Source organism: Hyperolius riggenbachi, chromosome 10 (genome assembly GCF_040937935.1).
Source record: "Hyperolius riggenbachi isolate aHypRig1 chromosome 10, aHypRig1.pri, whole genome shotgun sequence".
NCBI lineage: Eukaryota > Metazoa > Chordata > Amphibia > Anura > Hyperoliidae > Hyperolius > Hyperolius riggenbachi.
In genome coordinates, this window is record NC_090655.1 from 214,362,302 (window position 1) to 214,376,659 (window position 14,358).

The 14,358-nt window shown below is 43.7% G+C and overlaps 1 protein-coding gene across 1 annotated transcript in view; it reads left to right on the forward strand.

Moving 5' to 3' along the window:
• LOC137536798 (zinc finger protein 91-like) overlaps positions 1–14,358 on the forward strand; it is a 100,807-nt gene that overhangs the window by 24,936 nt on the left and 61,513 nt on the right. Inside the window, exons 14-19 of the mRNA XM_068258998.1 lie at positions 82–259; positions 2,064–2,368; positions 2,468–2,576; positions 3,727–3,824; positions 6,831–7,035; positions 9,745–10,498. Coding sequence (XP_068115099.1) covers positions 82–259; positions 2,064–2,368; positions 2,468–2,576; positions 3,727–3,824; positions 6,831–7,035; positions 9,745–10,498 — 1,649 coding nt within the window. The remainder of the gene's footprint in view (positions 1–81; positions 260–2,063; positions 2,369–2,467; positions 2,577–3,726; positions 3,825–6,830; positions 7,036–9,744; positions 10,499–14,358) is intronic.

A 14,358-nucleotide genomic window follows, 5' to 3' on the forward strand; every position in this document is an offset into this window, starting at 1 on the left:
AGCTGTAATATTTTGTACTCTATTACAAATAAGCCCATTCCCTGTATTGTGGCTCACTGTGCCCAAATCACGGCATTGCAGGAGGAGGGGGAACATCCGGGAGGGCAGAAGGATCAAAATAAGAACATTGTGATGGAAGATCGGAACGTACTTAAGGAGGAGATGAAAGATGCCATGGGCGAGTGGCAATATTCAGAAGGACACAAGGATCTGTATAAGGACATCATGATGGAGAATCAGCCATCCCTCACATCCCCAGGTAAGAGGAGAATTCCATTTCTTGTAAAGGACAGAGCAGTAAAGAAGGTCCACCTAGACCCCTCATCCTGTGGGTCAGAGGAAGAGAGGAGGACAAAGGACAGAGGAAGGAAGACAGAGGAGTGGGGTTAGAGGAAGGGAGGACAGGGGAGTAGGGCCAGTAGGTCAGGGGAAGGGAGGAGGACAGAGGAGTGGGACCTTGAGAAAGGGACCCTTTTCAGTCTCAAAACTTTGGAAAATTGTATATGCAACATTAAAAATATGATTGAATTTCACATGTGGAGAGCCAACCGCTTATGCTGGCCATACATTTAGCGATATTTCAGCCTGATTTAACCATCTGATTCAATCATTTTATTGAATTGGATGAAAATTAGTGCAACAACAAGCATGCACTCCCTGAGTGCTTGCAGATGCATGTGAGGTGCTACCGTGGGCTGGCTGCATTTGACCAGGGAAGACAGTGGAGACGGGGTGGGGTGGAATAACATTTGGGGGGACAGTGGCGAAGGAGTTTTTGTCATGCTGAAATCAATCAGGAATCGGCCTGCGGTGTATGGGCAGCCAACAGATCTCTCTCTGATCAGATTCAATAAGAGAGAGATCTGTCTTAGTCGGTCTTCCCATTCATTGCTAGATGTATGGGCACCTTTAGTCTTGCATTACATTGGTTCTTCCAGTACCCATTGGCTAGAGCACCCAGGAATTATATGGGCTATAGCTTATGGTGTGTATCTATCATTGGCACCTAGCTACTGAACTATTTTATCCGGAAGGATGTGACTTCTTATTTTTTTAATCTTGGGGCACATGGCAACTTAATTCTTGTATGTAAGGGGGGGGGGGGGGGAGCATGGCTTCCTAATTTTTGTATCGTATAGTGGCCATTGTGAAGAGAAAGTTGAGAGACGCAAGACCCAACACTCTGGATGAGCTTAAGGCCGCTATCGAAGCATCCTGGGCCTCCATAACACCTGAGCAGTGCCACAGGCTGATTGCCTCCATGCCACGCCGCATTGAAGCAGTCATTTCTGCAAAAGTATTCCCGACCAAGTATTGAGTGCATAACTGAACATAATTATTTGAAGGTTGACTTTTTTTGTTTTAAAAACACTTTACTTTTATTGGTCGGATGAAATATGCTAATTTTTTGAGATAGGAATTTTGGATTTTCATGAGCTGTATGCCAAAATCATCAATATTAAAACAATAAAAGGCTTGAACTACTTCAGTTGTGTGTAATGAATCTAAAATACATGAAAGTCTAATGTTTATCAGTACATTACAGAAAATAATGAACTTTATCACAATATGCTAATTTTTTGAGAAGATCCTGTATTGTGTGTGTTTTGGAGAGGAGGAGGGTTGGTTAGGATGCTGTTGGTCAGGGGCCGGCTGGTGATAGTGGTCCTTGAGCGGCAAATATTACAAATCCAAGCTTCATCATTATGATGAAGCCCCACTTTTGAAGGGGTGAAACATGTTGGGTTGTGGTGGGGTGATGTGTGTGTGTGTGTGTATAGTATGTAGTTGTAATATCAGTCTAGGGGAAAAGGGGTAGACCACAATACTGATTACAGCCAAATAAAGGCTATGTATGGTTTTCAGGGATTCCCAATCCCCTCCCCAGAATAGTTTTGGGATATCTGCTGAGACAGGCATTTTAATTAAAATTATTAAAAATTAGGTTTTAATATGTTTTTTTAGATAGGTAAAATTGTGTTTTGCTAAATTAATTCAGGTTTGTGTATTTGACTGGTATGTATTCAGGCAATGTTTATCTTTATTTTTCTTTTTTTTTACAGATGGCTCCACTAAGAGAGACCCACTAGAGAGACATACCGGTCCTCTTTTTTCCCCGGATTGTAAACCAGAAGAGCTCACCACGCCCTGCAGTCCTCTTTATTTCCAGGACTGTAAACGTGAAGATCGCGCTATCCTCCCAAAACCTCATTATTTTCAGGACTGTAAATGGGAACCTCACACCATCCCTCCCAAACCTCATTATTTCCAGGACTTTAAAAGGGAAGATCGCTCAATCCCCCACAATCCTCTCTGCTTTCAGGATTTAAAACAGGAAGATCGCGCTCTCCCTCCTCACAGTCATCAGGTAGGCCAGATCAGTGGAATCACCAAATACTGCGTTGTATGATCTGTAATGGAATTGTGTGGAACTTACAGTCTCCCATCCTTGTGTTTGTGGTCTTAGGGCAAAGCTGTGACTATTAAAGCAGAAGTTAAAGAGGAAGCCTCAGAGTTGTATATGAGTAGTGATGAGCCGTGTGAGGAGGAGGGAGTCACTTCTCGGAGCAGCACAGGTTAGTAATGATCACTTAAAGGAACACTATCGATGAATATGTTTTTTTTTACCTGGGATTTAGAGAGTTCCTGAAGTGCTGGTAAATAATGATGTTTACATTTCATTTGCTTATCTCGTTTGTTTTAAATTCCTTTCACTCTTAACTGACTGCAAGTCTGCTCAAATCTGACGGCAGAGTGAGCCATGAGGGGAGGGGCAATTCCCTCACAGTGCATCTGTTATCCCTGTGTGTGAGAAAGCTCTCAGCAGCTGTAGCTGCCTATGTACTGTGTCCTGTGTCTCTGACTGAAGTGTCTGAAGAGAGCAGAGGAAATATTACTTGTTATAAACATTTGTAATGGTCTGTGAAACCTGACACCACGGCATCTGTAGACTGATATGCAAAAAATGAACACGGGCTGTGCACAGAAGCAGACACCCCTTTTGAGAATGATTTGTTCCAATAGAGATAAATCCTACACACAATGAATTCAAGCTTTTGCCTCTGATATTTAACATGAAAAGTAGGAAAATGTTTACACAGCTACTTAGACATTATTTGTACACTGTCATTTCAGAACACTTGGGGGATAGTGTTCCTTTAAAGCATTTCAGGCCCCTTTCATAGTGGGGCGTTTTCATTGCGTTGCGTTACCGTACGGTAACACTCGGCAATGAAAGTCTATGGGGCCTTTCATACCAGTGCGTTGAGATGCTCCACAGCGGATATCTCGTTCTTCAGGCTGCGGGCGCATCTGTGCGTTGTCGGGTAATTCAGCGGTGACGTGTGTCGAACCAAAAGTCATGTAAGTCTATGGAGACGCAGATATTTTAAAGCTGCTGCCGCATGTATTCGCATCGCGCATGCGTGGAAGCATATTGTTGTCAATACGCTTCTGCACAATTCATCTTTTCGACCACAGGATGTGAGCGCTAGAGAGACTCACTTCCTGCTCAGCATGCTGCTAGACGGGGATTACCGCATATTAACGCGGAAATCCCCGTAGGCAGTTTTTTCCGTTACGGTGTGAGATGACCCTCACATCATGCCGCAAAAAAAAAACAAAAACCCAACGCCTATGTGAATCCGGCCTCTAGGTTCTCTTTTATTCTCTACAACAATCTTTACTTCTCCCCTCTCAGTCAGTGTGTGTGTGTGTTTCCTACAGATGGATCCAGTGACAGAAACCTACTAGAGAAACATACAGGTCCTCCTTATTCCCGGGATTTGAAAAAAGAAGAGCGCAGCATCCCTCTCCCCTGTCAGGTACAGAAGAGTAACTCATTTGTATTTCCAGGCTGTGTTAGATGATGTAAGGGGAGGTCCCGGAGGTCACAATGTGCCTTTCAGAAGCGAAACCAACAAACAAACAAAAAACAGACACCAGGAAACCTTTGTATGGTATTGTGTGGTAGTGGAAGTAGGGACATAACTAGAAATCACTAGGCCCCCCTGCGCAACTTTGGATGGGGCCCCTACCCATCAAACACCCCCCCCCCCCCCCGTGATAAAATATGCCTGTTTTCACGCATACAGACACATATGGTGTGGAGAAAACTGACAGACTAGTGTGTTCCCAGCCACAGCTTATTGCACTCACTTAGTTATCAATGGTTGAGCAGTTGCAGTCATTAGTGCAGAGCGCAGAAAGTTTTTTCCTCTCCTTGCCCTTAGTTGTCAGTCTCTCAGGACGGCCCCCTGTGGCTTCTGGGCCCTCCTGCGGATGCATCCCTTGCAGGGTCTATTGTTACGCCCCTGAGTGGAAGATATAAATGCAATTTAAAAATATACTCACACAGCTCAGGTTGCAGCATCAGCAACCAGAGTAATCCGCTTGTGGAGAATTGTTGTCAGTTTCCACTCGAAGCTTAGGTGATCCTAGAATCTTGATTCTCTAGAAAGCAAAAAAAAAAAAAGTGACCAAATGGATGCTATTAAATTAGTTCCTAATTTGGTGTTGTCCCCCTAAGTGGCTAGTACATAAAGGGATGGGAGGAGGTGCCCCAAACATGATAAAATGTTTTAAAAACACTGTATTTTTTGAGTGTATAAGATTTTCCAAATTATAAGATGCACCAATGTATAGGTTTAAAATATATACTAAACCTGGGGCATCCATGGTCCAGGTCTTGTAAATGTTCTCCCCCAATCATTGTGTCCCCCTTGTACCTCCCGTGTTCCCCATTTGTCCCCTTCTGTTCCCCAGTGTTTCCCCAGTTTTCCCCTTCTGTCCCCAGTGTTTCCCCTTCTATGCCCCATGAGTCCCCTTTTGTCTTGGGTGTCCCCTTCTGCCCTCCATGTGTCCCCTTTAGTCTCCCGTGTGTTCCCCTCTGCCCCCTGTATCTCCTCTGCTCCCCCCCTTGTGTCCTCCTCAGTTCCTCCTGAATAAAATAAAGCAGCAGCAGTACAGCTCATCTAATCTATCGGCTCCACCGGTGATCAGAGGCTTCTCCTCTTCAGAAGCCGGCACTAGGGGAGCAGTGAGTGAGAGGAGAGGTGTCTGATAGCTGCTGGAGCTGATGGATTAGGTGAGCCTTACTGCTGCTGCTTTACATTATTCAGGGGGAGTGGAGGAGACATGGGGACAATACAGGGAGTCTCTGATATCTGATTTATTGCATTTTTGGGAGGGAAAAAGTGTCTTATATGCCAAAAAATATGGTATATAAAAGTTGGCATATCTTAAAGTGTACCAAAGATGGTACACTAGGATTGATTTATACTTACCCGGGGCTTCCTCCAACCCCTTGAGCAGCGCTGAGTCCCTAGCCGCCAGTCAAGGTCTTCTGCGCATGCGCAGCTCGGCTGTGTTCATGCCCCCGGCCCGTACCCTGGAGCATTCTGCGCCTGTGGCCGAGCAGCGAATGCTCAGATTACCAGGAAACTTAGCGGCCAAGGAGGACGGCGAGGGTCTCAGTGCTGCTCATGGGGCTGGGGGAAGCCCCAGGTAAGTTAAAATAAGAGCTAGTGAACCATCTCTGGTTCACTTTAACCACTTTCCCTCCCTTGGTGCACATATCTACGCCCATTAAAACTTCACTCTCCCAGGGGCGTAGATATGCATCTCTCTGTATTTATAAGAGCTGCATGAATGCGGATGCCGCTAGCTTCATGCAGAATTGCACAGATTGGTGATTGAGAACATGTGTTCCCAAAGCCAGTCAAAGTGCCTGATGAATGAATGATCGCTAGTAATGATCATTCATTGTAAAAAACAACAACAACAAAAAAAAAAAACAATCCCTTCCTTCTAACTCAGAATGCTGTGATTGAGCATTCTAAGTTGACAGGAGATAGTGGGTAAAAAGTAACATTACGTGAAAAAAAATTTAAAAATGACTCTCCTCTACCTATAACAAGCCCCACATAAAACACTTGTATAAAAGAAAGAGCCAATGTGATGGAATTTAAAAGAGAATATATAAAAAATGTTTACCTTAGGGACTTCGCTTTATAAATATGTATGCCATGAGGGTGTATTACTGTTATGTTTGCAAATAAGGGCTTGCAATTATTGATAGAGTACAGTGAAAATCCCCCCCCCCCCACCCCCATCTTTATTTCCAAATAAAAAATTGTCACCATAGATTTTACTAGGATCATAATTTAAATGCTGTTTTATAATACCCAATAAAAATAGGCAAATTAAATTATTTGTTTTTATCTACATAAGCACGTTTTATTTTAAAAACTATAATGTGTGAAAATTAAGAAACTATGCATTTTTTTTCTTTTTTTTTCTTTCTTCTTTCTTCTTATTATAAAATATTTTTTTGTTGCAAAAAGTACCTTCCATAGAACACCTATGTTGTCCTGAAAAAAAAAAACAAGAACAAAACCAATATATAGATAATTTAGATGTGATAAGTAGTGATAAAGTTATTGCTGAATGAATGGAAGTACTGAAATGTGAACATTTTAAGGGGAAAACCCCTTAGTGGTAAAGTGGTTAAGGAAGTTAACTGACAACAAAAGCTTCCTCGGGTCATAATGAGTCTCTTTTCATGCTAAGCAGCCCAACGCTATTTCATCTCACATTGATCTGAAGAAGTGACACCCAGCCCGTGAAACGCGTTGTCTGTAGTGATTTTCAATAAATGCTAAGCTATTTTCAACTTTTTCTTTCAGTTGACAAGCCAACCTTTATATATGTTTGATTTTTTTTTTAGATCATGTTATCATTTTTAGGGGGAGAGATTAAATTCTTCTGTTTTCTTAGTAATCTAGTGCTCACATCTTCCTACTTTCATCTTCATTATTTCATGGATATAGATGGAAGAACAGAAAAGTGTAAATGATGAAGAAGAGGAGACGTACGGGAGTGCTGATCAGCAGGACACGGAGGAGGAAGAAATGACGGATACAGGGAAGGACCAAGCGGAGGAGAACTATGATTCCTATGACGAGCAGTCTTCAGAATATGACGTAGTGACGCTGACAATTAAAGGGGAAGAATTTTCTGGCAATCTCAGTATAGGTAAGATGTGACACTGTAACACTCAGAAGCTTAAAGCTCTAGCATACCCTTCAGGATGTTCCATTTTTAGTAAAGGTGTATTCGGGATTATACCATTACTCACACAATGTTGTATTTTATACAGCTATTCCAGAGAATTTCCCTGGAAAATGTAGAGAAATCCCCTTGGGAAATGCCAGTCATCTGACCCAGAGTTCCCTCTGCAAAGCTTGGAGCCTTGGAGCTGGTAGCAGAGTGGGCGTTCCCAAGCTAGCTCCTCCCTGTGCTGCTGAGAGATTAACTTTTTCTGGCCAGCACTGCAGATCAGGAGATTTCTTATTATGAAATGACCTCAGTAAGTGCACTGCTGGTAAACCAGCACAAGCGATCTGTTTTTTACAGGGAGTGGCTGGATGCTCCCTCCTCACAGCTCCTACCTCATGTGAGTGATGGTGGGATATGGGGCGGAGCCTGGACAGCCAGGCAGGTGGTGTGATTACGAAACATGAAGGACCCCTAACATTCACAATGCTTTTTTCCGTCTCTTCTGTGTGAGGAGATACTGTACATCATATGAGAGGCCCATCTCCATTCCTCAGTATAACATCATGTTCCCAACAAATGAGGAGGAGATACTGTACACCATATGAAAGGCCCATCTCCATTCCTCAGTATAATATGTTCCCAACAAATGAGGAGGAGATACTGTACACCATATAAGAGGCTCGTCTCCATTCCTCAGTATAACACCATGTTCCCAGCAAATGAGGAGGAGATATTGTACACCATATAAGAGGCTCGTCTCCATTCCTCAGTATAACACCATGTTCCCAGCAAATGAGGAGGAGATATTGTACACCATATGAGAGGTCCATCTCCATTCCTCAGTATAACATCATGTGCCCAACAAATGAGAAGGAGATACTGTACACCATATGAAAGGCTCATCTCTTCTTCCTCAGTATAACATCATGTTCCCAACAAATAAGGAGGAGATACTGTACACCATATGAAAGGCCCATCTCCATTACTCAGTATAACATCATGTTCCCAACAAATGAGGAGGAGATACTGTACACCATATGAGAGGCCCATCTCCATTCCTCAGTATAACATCACGTTCCCAACAAATGAGGAGGAGATACTGTACACCACATGAGAGGCCCATCTCCATACATCAGTAAAACATCATGTTACAATTGAGGAGGAGATATTGTACACCATACGCAGGGCCGGTTCTCTCATGAAGCAAGGTGAAACATTTGCATCAGGTGCAGAGATTACAGGGGCAGCATGTTTGTATTGTGTTTACACTAAGGCCCGGTTCACAGTAGCGTTTTTTCTGGATCGGAATCGGAACGTATACTGTACAAACTGAACGGATGTGAAAGGATCCAATGTTAACCTATGGATCCATTCACATGCGTCCGTTGATACGAATACGTTCCAGTCCCCGGATCTAAAAATTTCTGCGGGCCCTAATTTTCCGGACCGTTCTGCCAAGCGGAACGGATCCAGACAAAAAATGCTGCAGCATTGGGGCAATGGAAAACGGAATGTTTCTTCACACTAGTGAAGAAATGGACCGTTCCGCGGGGGATGGGGGCATGGGCCAACGCGAACCTGAGCGAGCGGCGGGAGGGTGAGGGAGGGTGCAGCAGCCAGGTGGGTGGGTAAGGGAGGGTTTATACATACCTAATCTTCTGTAGCAGCCGGCGGTAGAGGCTTCCATCTTTTTCCGCGTCATGTGACTACATCACACGTCATGTGACTAGTCACATGGCGCGCTGAGTAGTCACAGCTACTAAAAAGAGTAGGTATGTTTGCTGAGTGAAAACTGATCCGATCAATCATTGATCAGATCCGTTTTCACTATGTGAACTGGCCTGCGGACAGAGCCATCCGGATCCGGTGATGCGGAGACCGGATCCGCTCACCGGATCCTTTTGGCTCGAAATGCAGATGTGAACCGGCCTTACAGCATACAGTCAGAGTAGGAGGAGAAGCGAGAGGAGAGCGAGATGAAGAGAAAAGCAGCTTGTTATGCTTTGTGAGAAGTCTGACAGTGAGTGAGGAGAGTGGAGACAGCAGAGTAGCAGTGTTTTATGTCTTGCAGAGCAGAGGGGAGGAGGTGGCACTGCTGTCCTGACTGAGGGTGAGCAGTTTGTCTGTCACAGAATCACAGCCAGGCAGTGTGCTATTGTGTTTAGCTGCAGCATGTCATGTGAGAACATTAAATTAAGCAGAGTAATTCCAATGTGTGTGTGTGTGTGTGTGTGTGTGTGTGTGTGTGTGTGTGTGTGTGTGTGTGTGTGTGTGTGTGTGTGTGTGTGTGTGTGTGTGTGTGTGGGGGGGGGGGGGGGGGGGCATTCACATCCTCACAAGTTTGCCTCAGGCAGCAAAAAGTCTAGAACTGGCCCTGACCATATGAAAGGCTCATCTCGATTCCTCAGTATAACATCATGTTTCCAGCAAAAGAGGAGAAAATGCTGTACACCATATGAAAAGTTAATCACAGCATTAGCAGCTGAGTCTAAATTAGATTCATCTCCGTTCCATAGCATAAGTATACCATCTTTGTGACCCAATGTGCTATGGTTGTTTTGGTTTTGCCGATTCTATGGTAGAGCTCAGTGAGATTGGTGACTACTAGGCTACTATACAGGACTTCTAACGTTAGAATATGCTTAATCTACATGCATTGTAATTAGAATACTTTCCTTCCAAAAGGTGGGCACGTGTCACAGGCAGCTGAGAATGAAGAAGGGACCGACACCACAGTATCTTCTCCAGGAGAACACTCTGTTACCGGGAACACCAATCAAAGAGTGTTTCCTTGTCCTGAATGCAGAAAATGCTATATTTCTGAGACATCTCTCGCTTTGCACCAGAAGGCGCATGCACAGAAGCGTCCGCTGACCTGTTCAGAGTGTGGGAAATGTTTTAGGTGGAAATCAGATGTTGTTAGGCATCAGAGAGTTCACAACGGAGAGAGGCCTTTTGCCTGTTTTGAGTGTGACAAAACATTTAAGGAAGCGGGACATCTCATTACACACCAGAGAGTTCACACTGCTGAGAAGCCCTTTTCGTGTTTCACATGCAACAGACTTTTTACACATGTATCTGCTCTGAAGAACCACCTGAAGGTCCACGCTGGTGAGAAGTCCTTTTCCTGCTCAGAGTGTGGGAAGAGCTTCTTTCATAAAGGATCCCTTCTTAAACACCAGAAAGTTCACACTGGCGAGCGTCCTTTTTCCTGTGACGATTGTGGCAGGTGCTTTATGTACAAAGGAGACCTTGTGCTGCACCAAAAAATTCACACAGGCGAGCATCCCTTCATCTGTGCAGAGTGTGGGAAAGGCTTTAGCCATAAAGGAAACTTTATTAAACACCAGAGAACTCACACAGGCGAACGCCCGTTTTCTTGTGCAGAGTGTGGGAAATGCTTTACACGGAAAGGCGGGCTAGTTGAACACCAGAAAAGGCACAGCAGCTGATATTTATGACAGACTTTTATATATTGAGATGTTTAGGAAAACATTTATCATAAAGTCAAAACTGCAGATTGTAGTTCGCACTGGCATCTTTATTAACTTGGTAGAATTTTGCAAAAAGCGTATTCAGCCAAGTACGACAGCTAGAGGAGACCTGAATTTCAGGGACCCGTTACTTAAGTCAGAATATTATCACCCAGAACCCTCTGTCTGGGCCAGTGAAAGGACGATGATGTGGCGGTTGTAACGTATGTAAATACATAGAGAAACCTGATTTATTTATTGATTCCAAAATGCTAAGCTGTATTTTATGAGATGTTTTATAAAGTGTAATTTATTAAAGTGCCCATGCACGCTGCTAGATTTAGGGAAGAGTAAAAGAAAGCTGAAAGCCCGCCTCTGTGAGAAGATCAGGATATGAATTGTAAGTGCAATTAGAGTATGAATTGCAACGTGTTTTTCTGAATATCGCAGTCCTACTCTAAAGGATCTCCAATTTCAAGGAATAATATAGCAATGGATTCCAGGTACAAGAAGAGATGTTGTTTGATGATTAATAAGCATAAGATCCAAATGGCCTTAACATTTGGAAACCTTGTAGTCAACAAGATTAAAATAAATAAATGACCAAATTTTGTGTTGTTTAAAAATATTTTCCTTTTTTTTTTCAAGAGGCCCTGTAGTGACATATAGTAGAATGCAGTAAAGAGGCCCTGTAGTGACATATAGTAGAATGCAGTAAAGAGGCCCTGTAGTGACATATAGTAGAATGCAGTAAAGAGGCCCTGTAGTGACATATAGCAGAATGCAGTAAAGAGGCCTGTAGTGACATATAGCAGAATGCAGTAAAGAGGCCCTGTAGTGACATATAGTAGAATTCAGTAAAGAGGCCCTGTAGTGACATATAGCAGAATGCAGTAAAGAGGCCTGTAGTGACATATAGCAGAATGCAGTAAAGAGGCCCTGTAGTGACATATAGCAGAATGCAGTAAATAGGCCTGTAGTGACATATAGCAGAATGCAGTAAAGAGGCCTCTAGTAACATATAGCAGAATGCAGTAAAGAGGCCCTGTAGTAACATATAGCAGAATGCAGTAAATAGGCCCTGTAGTAACATATAGCAGAATGCAGTAAATAGGCCCTGTAGTGACATATAGCAAAATGCAGTAAAGAGGCCCTTTAGTGACATATAGCAGAATGCAGTAAAGAAAAGACGCCCTGTAGTGACATATAGCAGAGTGCAGTAAATTATTCAGCATACCCATTTTTATGGCAATATTCCTGGTTTCAGTATCAAAAACACTTCCTATATGTAAAAATAGCTGTGTATTGGTATGTATCCACACCCTCCCAGTGATGCTAAGCCTAGACTGTTTAGCTATAGCTATGCTGAATTCCCCACCCAGAACATTCTGGGCGACCAAACATTGATTTGACTGGCTTTCGGAATTCTCATAAAACAAACATTCTGCAGAGTTGCACCTGACACGACTAAAGATGTTGCCACTAGGGCTGAGCTCTCGGATTTCGAATTTGGAGTTTGCCATCAGAATGTGGCAGTTCCGAGTAAGCACTCGAAACTCGAAAATTCGGCAATTCCGAGTAAACGAATTCGCGTTTACATTGAAGTCAATAGTGCTAAATTCCGTGGTTAATTGTGAAGCCCCCTTACATGCTATCATCCAGTGCTGGGCCGAAATTACGCATTAGCGCATCGTAATTCACTACAAATGCACCGTAAGCGTTACGTGTAAGGTTACGGTATTACGCGTAATTAATTACGCGTAGACCGTGGGTTACGTTTTACGCGTAACAAATTACGCGTAAGACAGTAAACTCCCATTGAAATTACACAGTCTGCCGTAATCGCGTAATATTACGCTCCCGTATAATATAAAAAGCCGCCGACTTTAAGGGTTAATAGCAAAGCCCCCTTAAGTGCTAAGAGCCTCAAATTTGGAGAATATATTAAGGAGATCAGAAGGAATAAGAGGAAAAAAATTTTTTTCAAAAAGACTTTATAGTTTTTGAGAAAATCGATGTTAAAGTTTCAAAGGAAAAATAGATACATTTAAAAACCCGCCGACTTTAACGGTTAATAGCAAAGCCTGCTTAAAATTTAGAAACACCAAATTTACAGGGTATATTAAGGGGATCAGTGGGAATAAGAGGAAAATTTTTTTTTCAAAAAGACCTTATAGTTTTTGAGAAAATCGATTTTTAAGTTTCAAGGGCAAAAATGTCTTTTAAATGCGGAAAATGTCAGTTTTTTTTGCACAGGTAACAATAGTGTTTTATTTTCATAGATTCCCCCAAGTGGGAAGAGTTTTACTTACTTCGTTCTGAGTGTGGGAAATATTAAAAAAAAAACGACGTGGGGTCCCCCCTCCCAGACCTCTTTAACCCCTTGTCCCCCATGCAGACTGGGATAGCCAGAATGCGGAGCACCGGCCGCGTGGGGCTCCGCACCCTGACTATACCAGCCCGCATGGTCCATGGATTGGGGGGTCTCGGAAGGGGAGGGGCAGCCAAGCTTTCCCCTCCCCCTCCGAGCCCTTGTCCAATCCAAGGACAAGGGGCTCTTCTCCACCTCCGATGGGCGGTGGAGGTGGAGGCCGCGATTTCCTGGGGGGGGAGGTTCATGGTGGCATCTGGGAGTCCCCTTTAAAAAGGGGTCCCCCAGATGCCCACCCCCCCTCCCAGGAGAAATGAGTATAGAGGTACTTGTACCCCTTACCCATTTCCTTTAAGAGTTAAAAGTAAATAAACACACAGACACTTTGAAAAAGTATTTTAATTGAACAAAAAACATAACCACGAAAAAAGTCCTTTAATATTCTTAATTAACCATTAATACTTACCTGTCCCTTTAAAAGCCAGTTCCCACGCAATATCCTCGGAAATATACTAATCAGTTACAATGTAACAAAGCTATTACAATGTAACAACTTTGTTACTTTGTAACACCACCGCACCCGACGTCACTCGCCGCCACCGCCGCGTCTGCGCTGACCCGACAGAGCTCTGAGCTATATAGCTCAGAGCTCCCTAAGCATCTTTGTATTTGGGCTCCAAGGAGCCCCATTGGTCCTTAGCAGACCAATGGGGTTCCTTTAAATCAGAAGGAACCCCATTGGTCTGCTAAGGACCAATGGGGCTCCTTGGAGCCCAAATACAAAGATGCTAAGAGAGCTCTGAGCTATATAGCTCAGAGCTCTGTCGGGTCAGTGCGGGACGCTAAGTCCCCGCCGCCTCCCGCTGTCAGCCCCGCCCACATCTGTCACCCACATGTCACCCACATGTGGGTGACATGTGGAAGAGGCGGGGAGGACAGCGGGAGGCGGCGGGGACTTAGCGTCCCGCACGGACCCGACAGAGCTCTGAGCTATATAGCTCAGAGCTCTCTTAGCATCTTTGTATTTGGGCTCTAAGGAGCCCCATTGGTCCTTAGCAGACCAATGGGGTTCCTTCTGATTTAAAGGAACCCCATTGGTCTGCTAAGGACCAATGGGGCTCCTTGGAGCCCAAATACAAAGATGCTTAGGGAGCTCTGAGCTATATAGCTCAGAGCTCTGTCGGGTCAGCGCAGACGCGGCGGTGGCGGCGAGTGACGTCGGGTGCGGTGGTGTTACAAAGTAACAAAGTTGTTACATTGTAATAGCTTTGTTACATTGTAACTGATTAGTATATTTCCGAGGATATTGCGTGGGAACTGGCTTTTAAAGGGACAGGTAAGTATTAATGGTTAATTAAGAATATTAAAGGACTTTTTTCGTGGTTATGTTTTTTGTTCAATTAAAATACTTTTTCAAAGTGTCTGTGTGTTTATTTACTTTTAACTCTTAAAGGA